This window comes from Nymphaea colorata, chromosome 12 (genome assembly GCF_008831285.2).
Source record: "Nymphaea colorata isolate Beijing-Zhang1983 chromosome 12, ASM883128v2, whole genome shotgun sequence".
NCBI lineage: Eukaryota > Viridiplantae > Streptophyta > Magnoliopsida > Nymphaeales > Nymphaeaceae > Nymphaea > Nymphaea colorata.
Window position 1 is genome coordinate 106,408 of NC_045149.1, and position 20,126 is coordinate 126,533.

General features: G+C 36.4%; 1 protein-coding gene across 4 annotated transcripts in view; it reads left to right on the forward strand.

Annotated features, from left to right (window-relative positions):
* Positions 1–1,190: 1,190 nt before the first annotated feature.
* LOC116265571 (callose synthase 9-like) overlaps positions 1,191–20,126 on the forward strand; it is a 32,178-nt gene continuing 13,242 nt past the window's right edge. For all 4 annotated transcript variants that reach the window (XM_031646269.2, XM_031646270.2, XM_050080859.1 and 1 more), the window contains exons 1-7: positions 1,191–1,350; positions 1,442–1,616; positions 5,244–7,138; positions 7,287–7,460; positions 10,924–11,032; positions 11,271–11,354; positions 13,704–13,801. In XM_031646269.2, coding sequence (XP_031502129.1) covers positions 7,381–7,460; positions 10,924–11,032; positions 11,271–11,354; positions 13,704–13,801 — 371 coding nt within the window. In that variant the 5' untranslated portion in view covers positions 1,191–1,350; positions 1,442–1,616; positions 5,244–7,138; positions 7,287–7,380. The remainder of the gene's footprint in view (positions 1,351–1,441; positions 1,617–5,243; positions 7,139–7,286; positions 7,461–10,923; positions 11,033–11,270; positions 11,355–13,703; positions 13,802–20,126) is intronic.

The following is a 20,126-nucleotide window of genomic DNA, read 5'->3' on the forward strand; positions in this document are numbered from 1 at the left end:
ACTGAAGTCTCATTCTTTTCCTCATCGGTTGCAGATGATGCAACAACGAAAGACGACCCGCTGAAGCTGAGATAAATTGTTTTAAGTGGAATAGAGGGGGCACTGAAAGTAGTGAGTATCGTAGAAGACACCGACCTAAACTCCATAATGTGATCACCACTGAGGTACAAGTCACCATGGACGATGCTCTGGGGTCATGAGCTCTGCAAGGGAAAGGTGGCAAATGCTAACATTGTGAAATTGACAGAAGGATGACTTGTTCTTTTTAAAGGGAAAATATGAAGGATGAGCTAATGTGCTTCTTAAAAAGAGTTCATCTTTTGTCACTGTCACCATGATCAACAGCTCGCTAGTTATGCACAGTAATCTTTCGTAAGTAACAAAAAGAAACTGAAACTTTTATCCTCTACGACGTTTGAATGGGGAAAGGACAAAAAAGAAGCAGTCATCTCAAACCATTTTTTTCGCCGCTGAAATATATCAAAGTGCATATTTGAATGTTGAGATGTAGGTGTTATGAGACAACTGACCAGGTCGTACTCGTTTCACCTTATGACAAAATTAATATTTTTGGGTGAGTCCAAAAAGTACTGACTTAAATAGTCGCACGTTTGTTTGGTGTCTTACATCTATGAGACGGGGTCCATTTCGAACAAGTTATCTGGGTGTTCCTTTGCTTGACCAATTGATCCACGGACGAATAGTTCAAGACAGTCAATTACCATGGACATCAAGTCTCAAGCCATTCATCCATTGTCATATACACTATGTTTGTTTGAGGTGGACATGAATCCATGATCGCACCAGCAAGACGATGCTTGGATTGTCATTCCAACTTAATCGATTCCCATCAAACAAGCCCTTCGAAGCAAACCTGACTACAACTAAAGTTTGGATTTGATATCCAACCCAATCAATTTCTCAGCTTCATATCCTGTTGTAGCTTTGCCTTCAAATAGAAAAGATAAGTACTTATGGTGTAACCATCAGATAGAAAAATGTAACACGGATTATTTGGATCTTGAACTGTGAATTCCAAATCTGATTACGTACGATCCGGTAGTCCTAGACTCAAACCGGTTTCTGCTGGATGATCGTTTCGGAAGCGCTTTCGAGATACTCGATTATTGCCCGAGTCTCTAGAACCGTTTCAAAAGACAAAGGAAAAAGGAAGACCACCGGGCCTTGAGTCGTTTTCTCGTTCTTCAAGTTCTCTCTCAGTCCCTCCCCCCTTCTCTCTGAGCTTATTCGCAGGGCGAAAGCAGGAGAAGATGACGCAGGACGTGGAGACGAAGGGTCAGCCTGCCCCGCCTCTCTCTCAATCCTCGTTCACTTCTCCCGTTCTTCAGCGTAATCATCCCCTAAATCCCCATTTCTTTGCTTCTTTCTAGGGTATCGATCTGGTTTTGATGCCCTGTTTCTTGTTTTCCTGGGTGAAAAGATCTGAAAGAGATGGGGACCTTGATCGACATGGGGGCGTACACGAAGGAGGTACGCTGGATCGTTCGTGCCGTCTGCCACACGATCGCGCTGCGCCAGTCCTCTCGGCGTTCCTTCACCACATCTTAGTGTCTGGGTCGGACGTCTTGGTTCGGTTGTGTTCCTACCTTCCGAAAGTAAGTCGAATCCAGCACGTTCTTTATTGGACTTTCAACTGGTTTCCTTGAGGTTGGGTTTTTACTTTCTATGGGTTCTGCGTTTGATTAATTGGCTATTTCATTTGTTACTTGGGAACGACTTTGTTTCTTTTTCGTTTTTCCAGTGTTTGTTTATTTAGTTTAGTGAGGTAAAATCGATGTCTAGTTTCATGTGTCGACAGACGGGTATGGTTGCATGTGTTTGGGTTGTCTTTTATCATCGACCCTTGTTGTTATATGTGTCAAATGTGACAATGGTTAGTTATGTGAACTTGGGTTAAATGTTTGCTTAACTAATGCTTGGTTTGATGGTTCGAAACATTGGATTGATTCTCTTACTCGTGTGTGCTCCAGACATCATAGAATTTTCAGATTTTCACAAAGCTATTTTAATTGACGTTCGTAGTTGAGTTATCCCGTGGATATGTGAGAATGTCGTTCTGTGGATGTTCGAGTCCGTTGAAGTAGTAAACAGATGGGCTTCTTTGACCAGTTGAGCAACCTTTTGGGCCTGTAATCTTTCTGTGTGCTTTGGTTCATATATTTTTTCAATCATGTCTGTAGAAACTTAAGTATTTTTGGGTAGTTTTTCTTTCAGATTTAATTGAATGCTTATCGATGTGTTTCATCCGAGTCTATTTGTTTAGTTGGAATGCTAACACTCGTGCTTATTGTGAGCAGTCTTCTGGGTCTTTTTCTTTTCCTTTTTTTTATTATTTTATTTGGGTTGATCGGAATGAGGCATAGAATAACAGTCTTTGCGCGATAGAGCTATTTATGTGGGGCCAAATACAAAATTTTACTTCTTAGTGATTACTTGAACTTATAACATGCTTGCTTTCACTCCATGTGTTTTCCTCCACTATGTGTTTTATCATTTATTTTGAAAATGTATTTATGTGAATGTAGCTTCTTAATTCCTGCAATTGGACTAATTTCAACCACGCAGGTGCTTCAAAATGGCATCCGTACCCATGTTGACATGGGTGCTTGAAAATGGCATCCATACCCATGTTGACATAGGTGCGGGTGCAAATCTCTACTTAGTGAGTAACCAAACAAAATCTTTTAATACATATTTCCCAATTTTTCTTCTAAATATACATTTTTTGTTTTATAACTTGTTCATCTTTTACATATTTTGCTAAATTAAATGAAAGTGGAAATGAAATATATATATTGCGGATATTATGCTAGACCATGCAAACACACCCTCGGAATGTGCATTTACATCTTACAACCCATAGACTGAACCAACTCAGTACTGTTTTTAGTTTTTTTGGTTACTTATTGCATGTTTTTGTGGTAGTTTTCAGTTCTCTAAGCATGCCTTTTAAATTCTTTTCTTGTTGTATGTTTTAATATTTTTGAAGTGTTCTATAGTCTTCGTGCATCATTTTCTTTTTTGTGGAGACATGCATGAGCACATATAAGAGGGGGATGTTCATGATAAAGTGCACATCTATGTGCTTGCTGGAATTTTTTTTTAACCCTCTTTATTCATGAGATCTTTTGTAGAATTTATGCATTTTTTGAGAAACTCAAAATAAATGAAACCTGTATTATAATGGAAACCAGATCCAGTAATTTTTTGTGTTGTGAATTCAAGGAATTGGAAAGTTGCAGCTTATCGAATCAGGAAAAAAGTTGTGCATGAGATTTTAAGAGTTCATGCCAGTTGTACTATATATACATTAACACTTATATTATATATACATACATATATACATGATGTAATATAGTGTGTTATTATGTAACTTATATACATATATAATATGTTGTACTATATATTATTGTGTATATGTTATGTACTGTAATATGTAATGTGTATGTATACTCATAATATTAACATATGTATATTAATATTATATTAATTTGTTAACATATATAATTCTATATTAATATTATATTATAATATATATCCATATATATATATTACAATACATTTATATGTACATATTCTCATGTTATATGTATATAGTTGTATATATAATATATAGTAATATATACTATGTATGTGTATATGTTTATGAATATGTAAATATTTTATATATTATATATACGTATAAAGTAAGTAGTATATTGTATGTATGCATATATATTATATATGTATATGTTATAAATGTACATATTCTCATGTTATATGTATATAGTTGTATATATAATACATAGTAATATATACTATATATGTGTATATGTTTATGAATATGTAAATATTTTATATATTATATATACGTATAAAGTAAGTAGTATATTGTATATATACATATATATTATATATGTATATGTTATTTGTACATATAACATACATAAATATATTATATATAACATATATAAATCTATTACATGTATATAATAAATAAATAAATAAATAATATATATATATATATGTTATATTACGTATATGTGTTATATACTATATATATATATATATATATATATATATATATGTACAAATATATGTACCATTTACTATATATATACATATGTATTACATACTGTATATGTACACACATATACGCACATACACGTATACACACGTATAATATACTATATAGTATGCATACTTATGACATATATGTACTATGCAGTATGCACTATATATGTCTACATATATATATATATATATACATGTACAAATATATGTAATATACACACATGTATTACGATTGTATATTACATGTACACATGTATTATACGTGTGTTGCTTATGAGTTCTCGTCAGGTGTCTTTTTGCAGGTTTCTCTATTTGCCTTTTGATACTCATAGCTTGACTAAGTTTCATAGTTTCAAGGCTATGTTGGATCAGTCTGTTTCTAATATGATACTTTTCTTGTTTTAGTTTGTGTTTTAGATTTGAGTTCTCTCTCTCTCTCTGCCTGTTAATTTTTTGCAGTTGTCTATGAAGTATTCCTTTGGCATTAATTTCTCTTTTCTTGCATGTACAATCTCCTATCTTAGATAAATCTTAAATCTTTTGTTATAAGTGATTCTTTTACAATTTAACGAACATCTTATGGTGTGCGAAATTACAGAAGTAATTTTGTGACCATCACAAGAACTCTGTTATCATTTAGTCAAAAATTGTTTGTTTGCTATGTTTTCATGTTCCTTGAACAAATATAGAGTTATATGGTATTTCAAACGAATGAGAGTGTTTCAATAAACATCTTCTGACTGATCTTTTTGCAAATGAACTGAGAAAATTATTTGTATTAAGCAACCAAAGAAACATGCTTCTGCTTCTCATATTTAGGTTGTTGTTCATACTTCTTATATTTAGCTGATTGTTTTGCTTTCAAGTGGTTGGTAACAAAACTAGTAGGAGACTTCCTCTTTATGGAGATAGGAGAGGGTCTTTCCTCACACAGTCACACCTGGCTCTTCTTTTGTATCAGTTGGACCTTTCATAACTCTATTCTTCTTGATCTTGACTACGTTTCCCCTGAATATTCTTGTTTGGCCTTTAGTGTCATAAGGATGGTGCTGTCCAAGAATACTATTTACTATGCATACCTATGAGTGGGATGGAATATCAAAGCCTTCTTTTTTTCTTCTAGTGAATCTCTTTTTTTTTTTTTACACCAACATCTTGGTATATTTCAGAAATTAGATGTAAAACTTAGCTGAGTGCTGGAAACTCTTGAATGATGCTTGATGGCGATGTCAAACTATTTGTATGGTAATAAAAGTTTCAAAGCTGGGTTTAGGTTTTTGGTTTTAAAAATAGGCACTGTTTAGTTGACTTAACTTGTGCATGTGTTGTTTAAATGCTTGGAAGAGAACGTCTCAAAGATATATGACACAGATCGGACACTCTCTTCACATTTTTGCTGCTCTTCCTCTGTAAGTAATACCCCTTTTCCCCCAAGCAACTGCTTATCTAGAACATCAATGATATCTTGCTGGGAAATTGTAGAACGCCCCTTCCTTACCAGAAATCAGAGCAAGAGCATGAATACTGCATCTAGAAACAATGTCAGGACCAAACAAGAAGCCAAGAGAAAATAGAAAGGAAACAAAAAGGTAATACATCACATAAAGGGCCAGTGATAATGTTCAGGTACCCTAGGGAAACTTTACAGGGATTGACAGCAATAGTAGCTAAGGCTGTTAATGGGCTGGATTGGTAGCCCACTTGTGGCTGCACCTGACCCTAATCCCCCACGTAAATAATAATCAGGCCTAACCCAGATTTTAGCTAGTTATTCAGTCAAACATGAAAGAAACCATAGCAAACTTTTTCTCAACCTAAATCTAGAAAATTATAATGGAGTCAAAGGGGCGTTAAATATGGTCCATTCATATGTACCCAGCCTTTAATGTACATGAGAACGATTTTTTTTCTGTCATCAAGTTCCCACTTCCCAGCAATGTGATGAATATTGCAAAACCAAATTAAGAAAATGACCAAGTGTGCTGTTATTCGCATCTGGTCTTCAGTACATGAACAGCAGCACTTAACATCTTGCTGCTTAGAACGGAACTTCAATATGAGGGTTGTGATGCTAACTTGTTCACTGAATAACCAATAAAAGACCAGACTGCCCTCACTAATGAAACCATTTACAATACAAAACCTAATACATAAACACACAAAAAACGAACATACGGGCTAGGTAAACACAAATGGAAAACCATGGACTTTGACTCTTTAACTAATTTAGAGGACTACTCATAGTCTCATATGTTTTTACACATGCATTTCTGTATAGTGCATTGACTGTTTCAGCACATGTTTCAATGGTTCAATATTTGAATCCACTGAGCAGTATTTTTGTACACACAAAAGTGCTTTTCTTTTCAGATCAGATATCAAACTAAGCGGTTGTTTTCCAGCTGATGGTTAAATAATAATTCTCAGTGAGCATAGGGCCAAGTGCCCCTCGTAAATCAGATTCAGATGCCTAATATGTTTTAGCTGAACTTGGGTATAAAATTTAGCCGAAATTGATTTTAAACAAACTAGGCTCAGTTGTGTGTCAAGCTTTTTCAAATGCCTGAGTTTTATGAAGACATTTTTTGCTTTTGTAACTCACAAACTTAAGATATCCACTACTTAATGAGCAGCCAAACAAAATCTTTTAATACATATTTTTTAATTTTTCTTCTAAATATACATTTTTTGTTTTTTAACATATTCATATTTTACATATTTTGCTAAATTAAGTCAAAGTGGAAATGAAATGTAAATATTGTGGATATTATTCTCGACCATGCAAACACACCCTCGGAATGTGCATTTACATTCTACAACCCATAGACTGAACCAACTCAGTACTGTTTTTAGTTTTTTTGGTTTCTTATTGCATGTTTTTGTGGTAGTTTTCAGTTCTCTAAGCATGCCTTTCAAATTCTGTGCGTGTTGTACGTTTTAATATTTTTGAAGTGTTCTGTAGTCTTCCTGCAGCATTTTCTTTTTTGTGGAGACATGCAGGAGCACATATAAGAAGGGGATGCTCATGAGAAAGTGCACATCTATGTGCTTGCTATCTTTATGTGTGAGTTTTTTGTGTTGCTGTTTCTTTTTTAATCTGGAAGACTTCACTTTCATGTCGCTGCACCTACTATTTTATGTTTATTTGTCCTCTGTTGAATCATGTAGTCATAAATTGTCAAATCTAAACTATGATAGTGATAACCATGCAGGAAGGGACTTCAAAATCCAAAGTTCGTTTTCTACAAGACCTACATCTTTGTTCTAATTGCATATGCAAGTGTCCAGCTGGCCTTTAGCCTACTCATGCGCATTCCAGCTTGTCATAGGCTGACAAACCGATGTGATCATGGCCTGTTAGGAGATTTATCAAGTGGATGCATCAGGTTTGGTTTCTCCGTTGTTCTTCCCGTTGTATTTTCTTATTCATTTATTGTTGTTCCTAACAGCTGTTCTTTTCTGATTTAAGGAAAGACATTATGTTGGACGAGGAATGTATGAGCGAACAACTAACTTTATCAAGTAGTCTGATTTTCCTGTGGAAATATCTTTGTATTGTGCTCAGACATGGAATATTGTTTTAGTTTGATTTTGTGTATATGAAGGATTTTCTAGGTGTTTGGGTGTGCCCATGACTAGGGTGGTTCTCTTGGCATGTCAGCTAGTACTTTTGAGTTTTGATATCTGAGCTTCTATTTCTAAACCAAAATTTATGAACTCAGATTGCATTATTTAGATGATTGTTTTGGATTCATCCAGGAAATTGCACTGGGATCCAGGGGTTATGGTTAGACTTTGTGAAGTAATGAATACTTATCTTAGGTTTCTATCAGACACACACAGCCAAAAGAGAAAATTTTAGACTGAGGAGGAGAAAGACAAATAAGACACAGTTTGTTCCTCTTTTTGACTTTTTTTTTGTCCTTGGTGTTTCTTTCTTGTTTCTGTTGCATAAGTGTTTGGGTTTTGAGAATGCTTCCATTTTGAATCTTGATAGTGATGGCATTTCATTCTTTTGAAGCCCAATTGTGTGCAATTGGAATGTACATTTTCCTTCTACTCTTTTGGTTAGGCACATTGGACTGGATGAATCCTTTTGGCTGTTGTGAAGTCTGACTCTTTACTCTGTGAACTGGCACACAATCCCATGAACTGGGTGCTCATGTTTCATATAGATAAAATGCAGATATATGATTTTCTGGCTTTGTGTGTTTGAAGCAAAATTCGCATTTGCCTATTTCCTCCAGGAAAGTAAAAGCAGATACCAATTGCTAACTGGTCGATGATGGTTCTTTTGTTTATGTTTCATCTGTCTGATTGTTTCCTTTCCAACATATGCAGATAAGGCCATTGGTCAATCCTACAAAAATTATTATAAATCTTAATGGGCTAGAGTATTCGTGGCACGATCTTGTATCAAAACGTGAGTTTTTGCTGCCTTTGTCTAGTCGTAAAATACTTTCGAGGGATTAAACTAGGAAGGTAAAATGTTCTTGGGACATGCATAAGCTCACATCTGACCTTGTCCTGAATCCTTTCCTAGAGGCCTCATGATATGATAGTTCATCACTGATGTTGTTTCTGTTGTGTTCTGCTGCTAAGCAGGCTGCAGGCCAATTTCTCTCTGATTAATTCGTTATTGTATAAGTATTTTGTTCCACATACAGGATCACTCTAACTGCTTCTGAATTTGGCTTTTTTTGAATAATTTTGGGAGACAGTTCACACTAAATTCATACTTTGATTTCGTTTTTCTTTTCTGATGGTTATATTTCATGACGATTTTTTGTCAAGTACTGGAGTTTCTTGATTATTATAAACCTAAGCATTTTGTACTTTGGTATTCTTTTGCCTTTAAGAAACTTTTTGTTAATTTTTTTTTTTTACTATGGACTTCAATTAGCTTGTGAAATGGAGGTTTATAATCATGTAACCAGGGCACAAGACTGATCAAACTTTGCTGGATAGTCGTACATTTAGAGTCTAACAGAGTCCAATCCCGTAGTTGTCATTATCATGCACTTGAAGATTTTACAAAACCCACCACATAGAATTGGTTTATCCCGGGCTTCCTTTGGGGAAAGATAAGAGCTTAAGGTAAACCATTTGTAAAACTTTCAATCAGTTTAGGACTCAAACATTTATGGAAATCATCACTATTAAACCAACCTTTCGTATAGAAGTTTCTAGGAGAGTTGGTGAAGTTCATTTTTCTACCCAACCAACCTATGCTATTTTGCATTCACCCTCTTCTTTAGAGTTGAATTCCTTCCTCTTGGTGATATACCATTTGATGTTAAGAATATTTGTAAAAGTGATAATTTGAGTTTTGCTTAAAAACATTTTAGAAGTGTCTTCTCACACAATGATGTGGCTTTTCTTTATTCTTAGTACCTCCTTGAGCATAAGGATAAAATTTCAAATTTTTGTTGTCAAACAATGGAAGAGGAAAACGGAACAGATCTTGAATATGAGCAGTAAGGAAAGGTCCTGTGAAGTTGAGAAAGTCGAGACTAGGAAATGCTATTGTCGTCGAAAACCCACAAGGTGAAGTGGGTTGGATATGTGGCAAAACTACACATAACCACCAAAGCGGTGGAGCTTTGTAGTAGCCTTTGGGGTGGTGAGGTATTCCCTCAAAGGTGAAGGTCGGCCTAAAAAAAAATCAAGGAAAAAAAATTTAAAGGCAAAAGCTGAATGCAAAAGAAAGAAAGAAAAAAAAAAAGAGGAAAAAAAAACAAAAGGTGTCTGCCAAGAGATGAAAGGCATGAAGGCTGAACTCGCAGGAATTGAATGTGAAAATCTTTGGTAGATGTGTGGTCCTAGGGTCAATATCTTCTCCTATTTTTTATTACTTAAGATGCTGAGGATGATTCCTTTATGTTCATATTTTGGAAATTGAAAGGCATCCATTCTAGAGATTTGACGACATCGGTGCAAAATGAATCCTAATGCTTGTACGATAGGTGCTATGTGTAAATGAAGGCCATATTATTTGCACAACACGAGCACTCATGATTATTAGTTAAATTGATCGTTTTTAAACTATTTCAAACTAAAAACTTGACATCTCTAGTCATAGGAGGAACTAACCAATCTCCTTTGGTCTTGAAATATGTTTGTCATTTCATTCCCAATCCCCTTTGGCCTTGAAAGATGTTGGCTATTCCATTACCAAACCATTAGTCCATTCATGGAATAGATGAAACTCCTCGAAGCTAGTCAACTCATGTTGAGTGTGACGAATTTAATTTTCTTTGTCTCAAGAGATGCATATCATTTGGGACGAGTGATTAAGCCTGGCCCATTATTCCATCTTAACTGAGTGTCTTCAACATAACCCAGACTTAGGGTTGAATTTGTCATGGAACACCTCTTATCTCTTTTCAAAAGGACCAATCAATTTTTGAAAGGTTCTATTCATCGAAGTTGCATGGGTTTCGGGTTTTATGTAATCAGGTCCTTCGTGGTTTTAGATGAGGATAATGCTCAGTTTCTCTTGTATCACGTTAGTGTCAGGTTAGTTGAATAGATCCTTTAGTTAGCTATTGCACATGTCTAGCGGTTAAGGTCATTGGTTTGATTTGTATTCAGTAGGAGAATAGGGTGTTTCTGGTTCTTGGATACTGTCAAATTCATAAGCTTAATAGTTTGGGTTCTTATGACTGTGTGTTGGCTAAAAAGTTTGTTTGAGGAGGATAATTTTTTACATATTGTTGGTTGTAGAACCATTTTTCCCCGTTTTCATTGACAGTGTAATTCATTAAAATGTCCTGCAGCGGCTCATTGTCTTTCATTTTGAATAGTTCTTTTTCCTGCTGTGTCGTACTGATATGCTATTATTTGCAGATTTATCTTCTCGATTTTCAGATTTACTATACACTCTTTTCAGATTTTCTATACACTCTTTTCTGCAATTGTTGGCTTCTTGCTTGGGGCAAGTGATGGTCTAGGCGAGGTATGCCGTTCATCTTATTATCTTAGTGTGGTAGTGTTTAGCTTTGTGCTTGGAAAGACCATGAGTTTTGCTTGGTTTTTTGAGATATTGTTGCTCTAAGTTGATATTTTTACACCAAGTTATATTATGTGTCTGAAATAATTAATTTATAAATTTAGTATGGTGTGCTTGCTTTATTAATTTTCCTTCTAGATTGATAATCTGCTGTTCCTTCAACATTTTCACTTTCTGGTTTCAGATTCATTCTGTTGACGCTGTTCATGAGCTTTTTGAGCAGTTTCCTGAAGCTTTCATGAAGTATCTTCATGTGCCAAACCAAAGAGTAAGTGCTCATTGCTCAGTCTTCACATTTAAATTCATGTTTCATTGCATGACCAACCTTCTTTTCTGCATTTTAGTGCCTAGTCTTCCTTTGCTTACCAAAATACTGTTTGTGGTAGGAGTTATTTTTATGCTTTTAATCAGGTGAGTTGACCGTTATATTTGGAGAGTTGTGATGAAGTATTCTTGTAATTGAATTTATGCAATCTTTGCTGTTATATTTAACACTTTTTTATGAATAAAGATGGAATGTCTATGATTCCACATGTGATATGCTTCAATTTTTCCACTTGGTGTGTTAGACTTATCCTTTATTTTTTGTATATAATTGAATTGTCTGGGATGCTTGGGAGCTTTCTTTATTGCATGTTACTTGAAGACATCAACCATGCTTTTATAAGGGTATTGAGAGCTTTGTTGGTAGCTATGTGATACGTGGAGATGCCTTGAAGGGTTTCACGTCCATAATGAGCTGCTGGACTCGGGTTATACTTTACACTATATATATATATATATATATAAATATATATATATATATATATATATTTAGCAATTTGTATTCTGTTTTAATTGCAAGTGTCTTTATTGTATTGTTGAGAGCTAGAGATGCATTTGTGTCATCTTATAACTCTTTTTTTTTGGGAGACTTAAATATCTTTTAGTGTTCATTTCCTTAGAAAATGTTGTGCAGGTCTCACTTTTTTTGGAAAGACCTTTTAATAGTAAATATCATTTGGAAGACAGGACTTCATATCATCTTACTATATTTATTTTATATATATATATATATATATATATATATGTATATATATATATATATGTATATATGTATATATATATATATATATATATATATATATATATATATATATATAAATGTGTATTCATACTATATATAATTTTAGATTGTTTCTTAGCTTAATCTGTCCTTTCTTTTTACTTTTATTACTATACATAAAGAAAGAAACAGGGAGACGAAAAAAAATGGAAAATATTTTGAACTTGCATAAGAAAGGACACGGTTGGGGTGCGTATTGGAGCTGCACCAGCGTCGTGTTGACATGGGTGCGGCCTCTTTTTTGAAGAGTCTGTGTGACATAGCATCTAATTAATTTCTCTTTTGAAAATAAAATTTCCTTCCTCACAGAGCTGTGAGGTAAGCTATAAGCCTATATATAAATGGGAGTATAATAGGATATATGTATGTATATATAATTGTATGTATATATATATATATATACATACATATATGCACTGACCTGTACCCGCACCCAATTCTCTTGACAATGCTCTGGACTGGTGGCCCATCCGCACGTGTAACATGAGTTGGTAGGGAAATATACAGGTGAGCTCTGGAATGGATCTTGGATTTGCGAAATATGGAAAAGATGATTACCTATTATACTTACATAAATTCAGAGTAGAGTCGGATTTCTGGGTGCAGGTTCTCTTTTTTTTATTTTAAACTGTCCATGTCTTTCAGGATATCATGTGTGGACCCACCTTGAGATCTAATTAAATATAGGCCATGCTTGCATCTATGAAATACTAATATGACATCTACCTTATTAAGGTTGTAGGGTGTTAAACATGCCCTTTCAGGTGTTTATGTATTGTAAGTGTTGGGCACATGCGTTTGAGTTTCTCTCTATGAATTTTTGGTGAATTATTTGTCACCTGATTGGATCAGAGTCATTACCTGAATCTGATTTCAGGAAAATGAGTCTCACCTAACTGAAGACAAGCAACTTTACCTTACCCTCTTCCTTTTTTATGATTTATCTGTCATCTACTATTCTCTGGGTTTATATCTTTCAGTTGTAGAATTGTTTGTGTTTGATGCATGTGGTCTACAATTATGATATGTGTTATGCTGTCCAGGCAGAAATGAATGTTTCTTGATGATTTTAAGTTTTTAACATTTGAATCATGACCTCTCTTTTGTGTTTTCTGTAGCACCTAAAATCACATAGTCTACTGCCTGGATTCCACTAATGTGTTTGGCTGTATAGCATTTTAACTGGAAGGCTTGTGACCTGTGACACAGTATCTAGTAGCCGTTTGTACACAATGGCCACCTCAGGCTTTACAGTTGCATCAATTTTGATTCATGTATCTGAATATGCATGTTGTTTACTGTGATTTGTATATGTGTTCGTTTCATCACCTGCACATATTCCATGCAGTAGGATTTTTATTTATCCTTGCATTATTATAAATGATGTATCTGAATGGAACATCCATGGACGATGGCATGTGATTCTTTAAATCTGCATATTTTCAGGTGATTCATTCTTCTTTTCATTCTAGTTTCAATTTTATAGTTAATGGCTAATGATATTTGGTGTAGGACTATATTCTGAGAGACAAGGCATATGCTGCCAAGTTTGCTCCATTTTGGAATGAGATTGTGAAAACCTTGCGGGAGGAAGACTATATCACTAATTTGTCAGTATCTAGCTATTCTTTTGCTTATACATATTATCTTCCCATATTATCTTCCCATTGTGTGTCAACCTTTGGTTTAGGTTTAGGCTAGCGAAGGTGATGGTTTTGTGATTTAATCAAAAGCCTTTTTCGTTTAGTTATGTAAATCAAATTATAACGAATCCTTGAGAAGAAATTTGTTTAGAAACATAAGGGAGGAGCCAGTTCTTGACTAATTGAGCGAATGTTAACTTATAGTAAATGTGCAAGGCCCGACATTATTTTTATATTTTCCATTATCCCGCTCCCAATTATGAATGGGGACTTGCCTGCATGAAGCTATAATCGCTGGTCAGCCATACAGCGGTGAATTCATTCCCGGGCCCTGTACACACTGTCACATGAGTGCGGGGTGCTGGTGTGGGTGCGGGTGCGGTGTACGCGGTTTCCAGTTCCCTCCCTGATGATGACCTTTGATTCATTTAATAGCAGATGCTCTTCTCCGTATTCGGTCCAAATGAAATATTTCTATTGTAGAAACCATGCCCATCCTAGAAGCAAGTACCGCGCGTGTTTCTTTGTCTCCAATTCTGTGCTAGATGATTATTTCAATGGTTAGCTGGATTTCCGTGAAAATTCTGATCATAACAAACCCATATGGAGTGTCATGATCTCCAAATCCTTATTTTGGGATCTCTCAAGACTGGTTTGAGTCGCATAGTATACAGATATTGGGTACAATAAAGAAAATAAAACACCCTGATGTTAGTGTTCAGAAAATTATCAAGAGCCTGATTGTTTGGTGAATACTGCTTGAGCATCTTCTAGAAGTTGAAAACACTGGCCTTGTTGAATCTATGCATCACGTTTCTATTTTTAGGTTCAATAAGTGTGGGCAGTGAAGTTTATGCATCTTTTATATTTGTTTCTGATTACCAATGCACTTGAAAGAATAAAGTATTTATTGGGTTGGGGTTTTTCAATTATATTCTTCTTGACCAAAAACCTGGGTTCTCTAATGGTTCGTTGGATGGTAACTATTTGCATGAAGCTAGCACCATTTGCGATCCCTAATCTTGCACTAGAAGCTGTAGCCTGCTAGCAAGTGCTTAGTCATGGGCCTGTGAATGTGGACTTGTTGGCGTTACTTAATGGAAAAATTACAATCAAGAAAGATAAAGATATTGAGAGTTTTTTATTTGTCTATCTTTGTGGATAACCTTGAGCTGAATTGAGACATTCTTTCAGAAAAGAGTATTGTCTACAACTCATTGAAGATGGATCCCAAACATTATGTTACTGTTCTCACCGGTCCTTGAAAGTTTTGTTGAATGTGCCATTACTGATAAGATAATCCAGAGCTGCAGGCCAATCTGTGATGGTTTTTATAATTCAGATCCTTCAGATAGCATAACTCCCTTGAAACCTTTCCTCTTCACTGTTTAGTTAGGTAAAGTTCCTTCTGATCACTAGTGAAGAAGTTTGAAATAATCAAAAACCAAATTTTGGTATTTAGTTTCGGCAGAGCTGTTTGAAATGATGTGACCATGTTATATTCCATTATTGTTATGATAGTTCCAAAAAGGCTACATTGTAGTCCCTGCATTCATAGTTGGCCTACCCAAAAACTCGTTGGGGCTTGGACTTTTGACTTGATGAGTCAACTCGGACAACTTTAGCTGGATCAAGACTGACTTTATTGATTTTTTTAGTACAGTGAACAGCATGTTGTGAGGAGAAGTCATCTGGGACAACTTCATCCATGTTCGGTGGCCTGATATGAATCATGTATACAACTTTCACCTGAGTGAAGAATGTCTCATAAATCAAACAGACTCTTAATTCAAAGGAGATTCAGAGTTTAATGCCCTCCAAGTGTCTCTCTTGAAACCTGTCAAAGCCTGTCTTAAATGTCTAAGTCCAACAACACAAATTAAGGAGAAAGAAACCTAACAATCAATAAGGAAATACTTTATTCTTCACGTCTGGGAGTTATTAGAATTGATATAACTTGATTGGTCTGAATCAACCTCTCAAAGACTGTTAAGCTCTTATTAGTAAATTCCAGACTTGGTGTAAACAAATGAACCCAATTTGAGTAGTTTGAATCCACACTTGTAGCTTGGACGAGTTGATCAAGTTACACAGTCTTCGCCAGGTTTTGGTTGTGACCAGTTCAATCCAAAACTATAAGTGGGTGATTGCCTACTTGGACTGTGTTGCCAGGCCACTAGTTGGGATTCAGTGAGTTTGCCAATTTATGATGTCACTTAGTTCATTAGTCCCATTCACAAATGAAATACCAGTAGCTGAGAGCTATCACTGCTCTATCGATGTGTAACTAAAAATGTTTGAGATGGTTTGCTTCTTGTAGGTGGTAAATTCACATATTCTGACTTGGTTGGTAAATTCACATATTCTGACTTGTTTGAAAACCTGATATAGAAATAGGGATTGCAACACAGGCACGTGTACACCGCGGGCGGCCCATAGCTGAGAGACAACCCCTGTGGTGGCCCAGAACAGTATATGGATCCATTCATCCACTGCAGCGGTAGAGCACTCATCCATGGATGTGTGAATTCCAAGGAGAGATACTCAGCCTTTCCTAGGACACCCAGGTTGGGAAGGCGGGAGCCCAACGCTCCAAGCAAATCACACAACAGTACCCTGGGGCCTTGCACCGCCTGCGCTCCGAACAGGCAAGACCAGTGGCAAAAGCGGGACGTCTCCCAAACACATAGTTGTTAAGTCTGTATGTATATTGGATCGGGTCTGTTCAGACCCGATCCACTTTCTTTTTTTTTTTCACCCCTAAACATATTAGGCAGTGGTATCTCCTGTAATTACTTCATGTTTTATTCCTTTTGTTGTAACCTGATTAGGTCATGTTTTAATATAAAGATCAAGCATCATGCGGCATTCTTTCCTTCATTGCTTCCCTTCTATTCTCTATTCTCCATCCTCCTTATTATCAGACGGAGAGACGTGGTCTCATGGTATTTTGAGAAGATTCTTACATGGTATCAGAGCCAGGTTACATCGTTCTCCGGTGAGTGATTTTCGTTTGATATAATCTGCCCTAATTTCTGTTGTGGTTATTCCTAAGTTCTGTTTCTGCCCTAAATCCCACGATTTGCCCTAATCTTCCCTAAATCCCACGTTTTGCCCTAATTTCTACCTAAGTTCTGTTTCTGCCCTAAATCCCATGATTTGCCCTAATCTGCCCTAAATCCCACGATTTGCCCTAATTTCGGTTGCTACAATTTACCCTAATTTCTGTCGTTGCCTTTAAATTCTGCCCAAAACTTCAAATCGCCTGCCCTAATCTTCTCTAATCAGTCATGGACCAGCCGACCCCTTCTCTTCTATCCTCCAGTTTTCTCTCCCAACTCATCTCTTAAAAACTGAACCATAGCAATTATTTGACTTGGAAACGTCAAATTGTCCCATTTATTAAAAGCCATAGACTGTATGGGCACATCGATGGGACTACTCCAACACCTCCAAAGTATATTTACCGTGAAGTACAGAAGACAGTCGTGGGAGATAAAGGTGAAATTAGTTTTGAATATGAAACTCTTACTGAGAACAATCTCGAATATGAAGTTTGGCTGGCTCACGACCAGTCCCTTGTTGCTTATATCACTTCTACCTTGTCAGAGGAGCTATTGGGAGGTATTGATGATGATTTAACTGCCCTAGAGTTGTGGTCTACCCTTGCCACAACATATTCTCAAGTTTCTGGAAGCACGTTTTCTACAATTAAGAAGGCAATTTCAGGACATCAAGCATGGGATGCATACAGTTTTGGAATACTTGAATGAAATCAAGAGTGTTAGTGATCAGCTTGCTGCAATTGGACATCCTGTCAGCGACAATGACATAGTCCAACAAGCCTTGAGTGGATTGGGAACAGAATTTGATATTTTTTGCACATCCTTGGAAGTCCTACCTACTCTCCCATCTTTTGAAGATCTGAAGGCCAAGCTTTTTCAACACGAAGCTAGTCGTGTTCAGCGACAGAATTTGATTCCTTCTAATAGCCACAATGTATTGATCATAGGGACACATGCACATGCACTGCAAGGGAATCGCACTCGTCATTGGACTTCTCAGGCAGGAATAGGAAGAGGGATTCTCCCAACACCACCAGGCATGAATACTACCTCTGCAACATCTAGAAGGGTTCCAACTTGTTTCTATTGCAACAAAAGGGGGCATGTAAAATCAGAATGTTGGCACAACCCTCAGAACAAAAATAATCAGGTTAGGCGTGAGAACAGGCCAGCAGCAGGGTCACTTCGTCATCATCTGGCTCAAATCAGACATCAAATGTTTCAGCAGACGTGCAGCAACTTCTCATGACAGCGCTATCTAAGCTCCACTTGAAACAAAACGAGCAAGGAGAGTGGTATGTGGACTCTGGAGCAGCAGCCCATGTTACTGGTGACACAGGTAATCTCTCTAGTGTTTTCCCTTATTTAGATCAAGGCTCAGTTGTCACGGTAGATGGTTCCCATCACACAATATCGCACATTGGAAATGCACAAATATCTATGGGCTCTTCTTCCATTCCATTAAAGAATGTCCTTGTTGTTCCAAGTGTCAAGAAAAATATTATCTCAGTGTCTAAATTTATTGATGATACTCACTCCTCTGTTGAATTCACACCATCTTCTGTTTATGTCAAGGATGCTCGAACCAAGAAGACATTCGCTGAGGGCACTCGCAAAGGAAATATGTATGTCCTTGAAGAAGCTCCACAGCTGTCAATACTTCACCCTTCAGATTCATGTTTTCCTAGTCATAGTGAAGTCAATGTCGCAGAGTATAATAAGCCATCCATTTGGCATGGTCGGTTAGCTCATTGTAGTCAGTCTTTTGTTCGAAGTCTTGTTGCAGACGGACTCTTAGATAAGTCCAGTTTAAGTTCAGTTAGTGAGTCCAGCATGTGCTCAAGTTGTCATATCTGTAAGAGCCATGCCCTTCCTTTTCAATTAATCAATAAAAGAGCTTCAAAGGTTTTTGACACCATATATTTTGGGGGCCTGCTCCAATTCCTTCTTCTTCTGGGAGTAGATACTATGCCATTTTTATTGATTCATATTTCCGATATACTTGGATCAATTTCATGAAACACAAATTGGAAGTTTTTCGCTTGTTCACTCAATTTCATGCCTTGGTTCGGAATAAATACTCCAGTAATATTGTGCATTTTCAATGTGATGGTGGTGGTGAATTTATTTCTAATGAATTTACTGAGTACTTACTAGATAATGGGATCACTAGACAAATTTCATGCCTGCATACTCCTCAGCAAAACGGAGTTGCTGAAAGGAAACATAGACATATTGTTGACATTGTGGACCGAGGTTTTTCATACGGCTGTCCATGTTATAAATCGACTGCCATTAGCTTTGCTTGATGAAAAATCACCATATTTTCTATTACATCAAGAGCAGCCACACTATGAGGAATTGCGTGTTTTTGAATGTGTTTGCTATGTGCATGTTGATGTTTCTCTACGAAACAAGTTTCAAGATCGTGCTATTTTGTGCAGATTTATAGGGTATGTAGAAAATTATAAGGGTTATAGATGCTACAATCCTAAAACTGGGCGTGTTCATATTTCATGGCATGTTGTTTTTTATGAAAGCAGGTTACAAGATCCCAAGGCTACTTGTATGACACTCAAGGATAAAAATGAGGTTTATGACACTTGGCTACATGCTGAAATCTTAAAACAAGGGGCAGAACGTTTGACTGAGCACAAAGAGCAAGGTGTTAATGAGCCCGAGACACTTGTGAGTAGTGCCTTGGACAACATGCCCTCATCTTCTCACAATGATCCACCTATACATAGTCGATTCTCAGGGATGGTGTACTCTAGGCGATCAGCACCTACTGCAGTCCCACGTCAATCACAATGTGTGCGACATTCCATTGGTTGATGGGTGAGTTATAACAACTTTTCTTTAGATTTTCAGTTGTTTATGACAGAAGTGAGCAAAAAGGTAGAACCTAGATCCTATCAACATGCGAGTAAGGAAAAATGTTGGGTTGAAGCTATGAATGAAGAAATGGCAGCCTTGCATGAGTGTCAGACTTGGCAGATTGTCCCTCGTCCAGATGATAAGAATGTTGTGGGCTCCAAATAGGTTTACAAACTGAAGTATAAGCCAGATGGTAACATTGATCGACATATGAGGAAGATTATGATGAAACATTCAGTCCTGTTATCAAGATGGGCACAATACGTGTGATTATTTCTCTTGCAGTCTCATATGGATGGTCTCTTTACCAGTTAGATGTCAAAAATGATTTTCTTCATGAGATTCTTAAG